Source organism: Lolium rigidum, chromosome 5, assembly GCF_022539505.1.
Source record: "Lolium rigidum isolate FL_2022 chromosome 5, APGP_CSIRO_Lrig_0.1, whole genome shotgun sequence".
In the NCBI taxonomy this organism is placed as follows: Eukaryota; Viridiplantae; Streptophyta; class Magnoliopsida; order Poales; family Poaceae; genus Lolium; species Lolium rigidum.
Window position 1 is genome coordinate 168,001,849 of NC_061512.1, and position 9,262 is coordinate 168,011,110.

General features: G+C 44.6%; 1 protein-coding gene across 1 annotated transcript; it reads right to left on the minus strand.

Annotated features, from left to right (window-relative positions):
- Positions 1 to 851: 851 nt before the first annotated feature.
- LOC124658144 lies at positions 852 to 5,042 on the minus strand. Its single transcript, XM_047196565.1, has 3 exons — positions 4,877 to 5,042; positions 2,590 to 3,027; positions 852 to 2,508 (listed from the first exon to the last, which is right to left on the minus strand). The coding sequence occupies exons 2-3, from the start codon at positions 3,001 to 3,003 to the stop codon at positions 1,135 to 1,137; spliced, it is 1,788 nt and encodes a 595-aa protein (XP_047052521.1). The 5' UTR covers positions 3,004 to 3,027; positions 4,877 to 5,042; the 3' UTR covers positions 852 to 1,134.
- Positions 5,043 to 9,262: the final 4,220 nt, after the last annotated feature.

Here is a 9,262-nt window from a genome sequence, read left to right on the forward strand (position 1 = left end):
GGACAGCACGACGAAGAAAAGGCTTGCCAGCCATAAGTTAGGAATTTACAATTTGATCTTTCCAAAGTTCAACTTCAATCAATCAAGCAACAAATAATGTTCCTCCTCCAGATTCAGGAACCGAGTTCAGATGATTTTAGTAGGAATAGGAAAAACGCAAGAACAATACGTCATGGCATGTGAAATGCTACAGGAATAAGAAAACGCAGGAACAAGTTGTAGAAGTCGTTTGGTTGCATCACTAAAAAACGCAAGAAATTTACCTTTGATTAATAGGATAGGAAAACCATAGGATTAGGATGTCATGCATACTTAAATCCTATGAGAAGATGAAGTGTTTGATTGTAGCAAAGAAATTTTCCACAAAGTATGACCTAATTCCTATAAGATTAGTTTCTATAGGATATGTTCCTATGAATCAAACAACTTATGTAGAAAATTTTCCTATAAGATCTACCTACACTATTCCTATAAAAATCTATGTATCAAAGGGGCTCTAGAGATCGAGTACATATCATAGTTTTCATAAATGCATAGGAAAAATTCCAACAGGTCTAACCTCTTGCTAGAAATCCTATAAGATTGTAGTATAGGAAAAAAGTAATCCATATGAATTTTAGAGGGTTCAATCCTTTGAATCAAATGACCTCTATAGAAAAAAATTCGTATGGGTAAGAATCCTACAAAAATTCTTTAAAAATTCTTTAAACCAAACAGAACTCATTAGAAATCTAAGTGGGAGCTAGAACTAACAAGGGATGATGGAACCTAAACAGTACAGATGGATATTACTTAATCCGAGAATAAGCTAAATCACAGTGAAAAGATGCAGCACGCATGAAGATAAAATCTGCCGGTCATATGCTAGGGACTTGCAATTTGATCCTTCCCATGTTCATCTTCAACCCATCGGCCATCAAATTATGTTCTTATTCCAGATTCAGGAACTGGGAAGTTGGTCATTAGAAATATAAGTGGGAGCTACATCTAACATGGGCCGATAGAATCTACACAGTACAGGTTGTATATTACTTGGATTGAGAGTAAGCTAAATCACCAGATATAACAACATCAACCTACGTTCCATTACTGCTGCTTCAGATGAAGTATTTAACATAGCCTACTAAACGACTACTAGCTGTCATCTCTACCAAATAACGTCTCACCCATGCGCTTCACCGCCTTCTCATACTCTGCCTTCTGAAAGTCGTTGAATTTGGAGGTGTCAGCCATCAACAGCTCTGAATACTTCTTGTACAGTGTTGTTTCCTTCCTATCCTTTGCTTCCTGCTGTTTTAGTTTGGCTAACTCGAGCTTCTCCTTCGAGAGACGGAGCTGTACCTCTGACACCTTCTCGCGATCCTTCATAAGCATAGTCTGCAGATCCACTGCACGTTTGATGTCCTCCTGCACCTCAGATGAACAAGGCAGTTCCTTGCCATTGCCTTTGCGTTTTCGTTTGAGCTTTGGCACCTTGCAACTTTGCCCACCTTTTTTGCCTACAGGAATATTTCCACCCGTTGCTCTCCCATGGTCTGGCTTCTTGCAGATCTGTGCTGTCTCCTTTTCAGGAAGGTTTTGCATGACTGCTTCTCTATCATGGTCTAGTGCCTTGTAACCCTGTCCACTCATTCCTTTTTCAGGCTCATCTTCCCTCAGTACTTCCCCATGTTGAAACTCGTCGAACTTGGAATTACCACCCAATAGCTCAGTCCCAGGCAGAACACCATTGTACCACGAAGCTCCAGCTATCGACAATTCTGGTTGCTTCTCTGAAATTAATGCTTCGCTGTCCCTTCTTTCTGGCTGCTCTATTCTGAAAGGTTCAAGGTTTTGGTCTGTGTGCAGAACTTCTACCCCTGTCAGCTCCTCTGTATTCATGTTTAGTATCTTCTGAAGATCTACTGAGCAATGGTTATCTTTTTCCACCTCTGATGAAGACTGCATCCTACCTTTACCTCCATGTTTCTCCTTTGCAGTGACGCAGCCTTCTCCATGTTTCTCCTTTGCAGTGACGCAGCCTTCTCCACGTTTCTCCTTTGCTGTGACGCAACCTTCTTCACTCATCTCATCTTCAAGGTCATCTTCAGTATCTTCAGAGGACGACGTGTAGTCCCCGGACTCAGACATCTTGGATTTTTTGGAGGACAAAGACAGGATGTAGGATTTCCACTTGGGTTGGTCCCAGAGAGCTATCCAGCAGTGGCCATAGGCAAAACGACGTTTCACTTCCTCAAGATACATCGCCCGTGCTTCCATGTTGAACATTGCCCATGTTTTGTCCAGCAGTTGCATATTGTCGGACAGGTCACTAGGATATTTTGCCTTGACCTGGCACCAGCAGTCATCGAAGCGGGCAATCTTCGGGATCATCTTGTACCAATGATATTTCAAATACTTTGTTTCCCTTCTCCTATCTCTAGGGGTGGTGCTGTTGTAGGTTTCTGTAACATTCGCCCAGTATGTGTCATACTTATTGATCTTCGGGCAATTCAACCAAGCGCTTATCTGTAGTTCCAACACAAAGGTGTTCATAAAACATTTGCAAGGTCCTAATAGCAAGAAAAGCAATGGAGCATACAAGCTTACCAATCTTATGTCCTCCTTTTCCGTCCAATGTAATCGATTAGTAGTACGCTCAGGTTGACCATTCTCATCATTGACTATATCAATCTCTTGCTCTCGGCGAGTTTCCATATGTGGGGTGCCCGAACCAGACGCTGACGTGGATGGCAAAACTTGAGCAGATGGTGGAGGCGGCGGCTGTGGTGGTAAAGAGTATGGAGCATATTGTGGTTGGACAACAACGTATTGGACATTAGGTTGGTATAGGTGTTGCTGTGGGAATTGCTGGAAAGGGATATTCATGGCATATGGCGGTTGTGAAAATTGCATATGCTGACGAAATTGCGGGTGGTAAAAATTCGCAGGATTGGGTATTCCTGTTGACTCATTAGGACTATTCTTACGCTTTAATGAACCACCAGGCGGACGTGGACTCATTTGTAACAAGAGGAAATTGTTCTCCTGAGAATTGATGTGATCAAATGAGTGGATGTTGCATGGGACAAATGGAAGTCTGCAATTCTGAATAAACTATTAAATCAGTTTTCCATCAAAAGACAAACTGACACATACCCCGGGTATATAAATTTCTTAACAGCTTATTTTTGCCTTTGCGGCTTATTTCTATATAGACCTTTCCTCAAACAGTCAGTAAATGTATTCAGACACCATCGGTACTGTAGCTATCAGAACTAATAGTAGTAGTGGACGTGTCAGACCCCAAGGAAAAAATATTGTCAAACTAACAGGTCCAATTGTGTGAAAAGTGTATCAAAGTAACAACATACCAGTTCAACTAAACCTCCCAAGATATAACATAGAAAAGAAGTGGTGCTATGTTCAAAATTAGTGTTCGGCGAACAAGATGGAACTAAACAGCAAGCTTGGCTATGAACGTATTCTAGAACACTACAGATCTCTATTCCATAACAAAAGGATGCATCCTAGAGCACTCAACCTGCAGACTAAAATAACTAGTATTCAACTCAAGAATGAAATTTATTTTATTTTGCATGTAGGAGCTTCCAGATTAGTGTATGGAGAACTAGATGATACTAAACAGCAAGCTTGGCTATGAATGCATTCTGGAAAACTACAAATCTCAAATACCACAACAAAAGGATGCATCCCTAGACCATTCAACCTGCAGGCTAAAATTACTTGTATTCAACTCAAGCATGAAATTTATTTTAAATGTACGAGCTTTCAAAGTCAAAGGTGGTAATTTATCTCAAACTTCACAGGCAGACAGTATAACATCTATAGCTTGTAGCAGGAGTTGCCTGAGCTATCTCAGCCTCAAAAGTTGCACAGCTTATAAAAGAGAGGGTGATGGTGTGATGCTCTTGTCTGTTCCTTTAGATGGACGTGATTTGAAATTGGTTGATCTGTGGACCATTGGGATTGCAAAGCATGCAAAGTAGAAAGAAAGACTGGAATGTTCTCATTACCAGGACTAGAGAAATCGTTTGATTGCCAATCCAGACGTACAGTTGTGTCATAAAGCTATACGTGGCAAATTAGGTGGAACTGGTACAATGTTGGTTGTATCCATATAATACTAGTATGTTATTTGCTTCTATGATCATGTGAAGGAGGGCAGCGGAGGTCTAGTTGGGTGTCAATCATGCGAGGGAAGGTGGTGCCGGTACTGAGATCTGGTCAGGCAAAATATGCAGGGAGCAAATGCCTAAGGGCAAACTTAATTTCTTCCCATACAGGTATTACGCGATTGTTTTTAGAAAATTGGAAAGGCTAACAGCTATTTACAGATTGCTAGTTAGGGACTGCACGATAGTCTAGATGTTAATTAAGTGCACTGGGAAATTTTAGTTCTACAAAAAGTGCTGACCTTTGTGAGCTACCAGACTTTTTTTCTTCCTTAACCCGTTTGTAAACATAAAATGTGTATGTCAAATTAGAAAATAGTTCAGGAATCAGAAATGCAGGCATATAACCCACAAATAGAAGTCATAAACAGATCTGAGAGGCGTTATTGTTGGATGGTAAATGGATATACTGTAATGTTAAAAATAAAAAAAAACTCGAGATCAAAGTACTGTCGCTAAAATTCAACATATGTGATCCGCGAGGACACTTAGCCCTAATACGTTGTAACATAAATTTTGACCTTGAATCCGAAACTCAGTTGGTTTCAGATAGAGTATAAAGAACCCCCTTTGCAATCCCTATACAAACTGCTCCCGATCCCTACCATATATACCTATCCGGCGTCAAATCGTACACAAATTAACACCTCAGTTGTCCATTTCATCATTGGAGGTAAATCAAGAGGGGGGAAGAGACATACCGCTAGCAGCAGCAGAACGCGAAGAGGAATGCTTGGTCGCTGTGCTAGGTTTTGGATGCGCCAAACTCGGAAAAGCAGGGCAGTCTAACGGAGGGGAGAGTCAGTGACAGCGCCAGCCCGAGGCCGCCGCCGCTTCTGGCGCCGCAGTAGATCGAGGCCGGCGCGGGCGGCGGGTATATGTGGAGGGTTTGTTGCTTTGGTTTGCGCTGTTGCAATTTTGGGTGGGACGGGGAGTGGGCATAGCGAACCAGAACGGGGCTTGGTTCATGCCTGGAAAGTTTGCAACATATTGTCGAATATTTCGATGAGACTTACTAATCTAGATAAATGATTTTATTTTAAAATTTTAAAATTATAAATATCACATAAAAATGGAGTGCACCCGTAACTAGTTACAGATTGTAGTTTTTGGTGCTTTTTCTCTTCTGGTGCATCTTTTTGTGTGTGATGAAGTTTGCAAATCACAATATGTGACCGGGAGTTTAAATTCATAAATACATATTTCAAATTGCTTTGCTCTCTGGTAGGTTGAAATATCTTTTCGAATTTGGTCCCGAGAGACCAAGATTGATTGGATTTTATCACCATGTAAATACATTGGGTGGCGTTGCTTACAGGCTGAATTTTTTTTTTTTTGCTATGTATCTACATACGGAAGGTATGCATTTTGAAGTGGCGTTCTTCTCAATGCATGCCGGTGAAGATGCTCTTAGCATAACAAAAGACAACCAGCGAAACAATATATAGATCAACTAAAGAAAGTTTTAATTATTTGATATTAGCTCTCTAGGTTTATCAGTCTATGAAAATTACGACATCAACAGTAAAGTCTTAAACTATCATCCGCATGCATCATCCGTCATTCCACCTCTTGAAATTATGTACACCTCATTCACTTAGGCATGCAAACTTAAAAGGCACCTCCTCGAAATAGGCTTTCGCCCCGCTTTATAAATAAAGCCGCAACGGCCGAACCGATACAAGGTGGAGAGGAGAACCTCTTACAAAGCAGATCAAAGAAAAACAAAAAAGAGCACAGAGACCCCAAAGTTGCACGAGACCGAGTCAAAACGGGGCTCCACAACGACGCCCCCAAGAGGGAAAACGACGCATTGCGCCGCCGCCGTCGAGACCACGAGGTCAAGGGTTTTCACCGGAGCCGTACCGCAGGGCGGATACCCACAACGACGCCCCCAAGAGGGTTGCGATACCCGCGAGCACCACCGTCGTTGGCGCCGAGGCGCCGAGCTTTCGCCGGAAGCATCCACACACCACGCCCGCTAACTCAGCCGCTCGCAGTCCCTAAGTTGGGCATCCCAAACACGATCTGGGGGTTGCCGAGGCCGAAGCGCCGCCAACACCAGGATCCCCCACCGTCCGCTCCACGCCATCCTCATGACCGAAGAGATAGACCACCACCACCGCCGCGTTGCCCGCCGAAGAGCCAACCGCGCAGTCCACCTTCCAGGGCCGCCGCCCCGGCATCCCCACGAACTTGAGCCCATGGATTAACCAGCACACCGCAACTCGAATTGGGCAGGGTAGGAAGGCACCATTGACAGCAGCCATCAAAGCACACGGCAGTCCAAGGGAGGGGATCCACCCTCCGACACCCGAGGTGCCCGCCGTCCGGACGCAGTAGCACGGTCCATGTGGCCTAAATCAGGCCCGGCCGCCTGCCAGGCCTCGATCACGCCCATTAGCCATGCCACCACACTGCTACGCCTAGGTCACCGTCGCCATCCACCCACGAGCACCGGGCCGGACCAACCCTCGCCACCATCGAACCGCCACGTGCTAGCCAGACACCATGAGCGGCGTCGCCGCAACCTCACTCCTCGCAAAACGGCCTTGGCCGAGACCGCGCACCGCCGCCAAGAAGCACCCTCGCCACGACGCCCGGGGACAGAGCCGCGCCGATGTCGACGCCGCCATGCCGCTGGTCAAGCCAGACACTTTGTCGGCATCGAAGAACTCGCCGCCGAGCTCGAGCAAGAACCTCACCTCGGCTCTCCCGGCCAGAGGATGGACCGCGCAGCCGTATTGCCGAGGACCGCCGGATCTGGGCCCGCCTGGCCCAGTTCTGGCACCAACGGCGGTGCAACCTGGGAGGAGCCCTGCCGGCGCTGGCCACCTCCACGGCCCTCCTGGCCCTGGACGCGACGCCTGGCCCAGATCGGGGCCCGCCTGGCCCAAACCCGGGCCGCCGCCGCCAGCAGCTTCCTCCACCGTCGCCCTCCGCCGCCGCCCTCGGCCATACCCTGCGCCAGCCCGCACCTCCGCCGAGAACAGCCGCCGCCAAGCCTCACCGTCGCTGCCGGACCGAGCTCCGCAAGCCCCTAGGAGCACCGCCGCCGGCTCGCGCTCGCCTCGCGCGGGGCCTCGCGCGCGGGTAAAGAAGGTCCCGCCGCCGCCAGCACCGCGCGGGCTTTGCCCGGCGGCCCTCGCCGGCGGCGGCGGAGGAGGAGGGAGGGGGGAGGTCGAGGCTCGCGCGTGCTAGGGTTTGCCCCTGGCGTCGCCCGCGGGAGCGACGCGCAGCAGCGGTCTCTCCTATGCCTTTATTATCACTTAAAAGGCACCAACCGACTAGTTATCACGACGTGGCTTATTGTAAATGCACCCTCATGATTGGTGTCTTTGAAGGGTTGATCCTAAAAAATGTAAGTAACAATTATTTGGATTAGCTTATTGATATGATTTTTTGCAATAAGAGCTAAGAATTGGGGATCAAACCTTATTGGAAGGCCTTTTACATATATGCCGCTGGAGCTCAGAGCAGCAATAGTGCCACTAGCCTGCAATGCACACAAATGAATGTTAGTTTTCAGGATAATTTGTATTAACATCATGCAAGACATCTAGGATAGCCTGATGCATAGACATTTATTCTGGTCAATATATAAGAGGGAAAAAGTTTACTCTAGGAAGAAAACACCTTGAAAGGTCTTGGAGTAATATATAGACATAATAGCAAGGATATTAATCGGTTCACAAGACATTGTATTCGATGTGCTTTTGTTATTACCAACATGAGACAGATAATAGAAGATTACGACTAGTGGTTGTAGTAATAATTAGGTTGAAGTCATTAGTACAGGATATATGCACGAGAAAAGAATGGTTTATACACATGAAAGTGTGGTGTCAACATGCTAGAGCATAAGGATACACCTATAATTTAATATAAAATTAAATTAAGGAGAAAGATAAAATATATAATGGATTTGAGATGATGGGATTATCACCTCCATAAAATCAATAAAAACTATCTTGGTGGAATGGTTGTCATGGCCCATAATCCTTGTGTGGGAAACCTAGAATCCATTGGAAAAGGAATAGACATATGCATTATAATTATTTTTTCCATTTGAAAGAAAGAAGCCTAAACATAATTCTCATATGATCTTATTTTGAGATCTTACCTGGCCAAAGTATATTTGGAAAAGGTTAATAAGTTCATCCGGAGTGACCTATACATGACATGATACAACAAAAGTTAAGCTTTAGAAAGAACATGTGCAAAATTATCATTTTGGTGCTTTTTGAATATTTGTGCAATAAACTGTCCTTGAGGATCTCTTCTTTTCTTCTTTCGACTGCAGAAACATTGAACATTTTTGTTACACAAAAAGTTCAGCTATCTAAAAGCATTTAAAGTTAAAGTGATTTTATTGGTAGACTAGCCAGAGGAAGAAATGAATGTTTGATTGACATGATTGTCATCCTGGAAGGCGCCACCTTTACAGGGAAAATGACTATAATGTCCCTATCAAGACTCAATGCATTGAATGCTTCCTCTAAAAACGTGTACAACATTGGGCCTTGGAGAATATATTGTTCATTATAGATGCACATTAATATATGCTATAATTTATTTTTATGTGATTAACTAAAGATGTTATTTTTTATTTTCCTTCCGTACAAACAAACTAGAAAATTTATGTATGCATTCCTAAAGTTTGGCTTAAAAATATTTTTTGTAATAATAATATGAACACAAGCATACAAAATGCAGAAGAGACCGGACAATGTAACCTTCGGTCTCATTGATACCGGGAGGCAGGAAGGGCACAAGTCGGTGATCGCAAAGAAGATCTTGGCGCTGACATCAGGATTGCAATGGTCGTCGTCTTGCGACTGTGGCGCTGTGCGAAACCACTTCACGAGCGAGCCTAGCATCGACGGCATGACAAGCCAGGATGATATCTCGGCCTCTACACCGGACGATGGGGTGTACTCGTAAATGTTTGAACTGATTTCTCTGAAAATCTTGCTCAGATTCCTACATTACGAAAAAAGCTTAGTCTAGCATTCAAATGCTAGGAGCAAATTAAAGGGAATCCTTTTTGCGTAAGCATAACGTTGTATTAGGGATATGTTATCTTT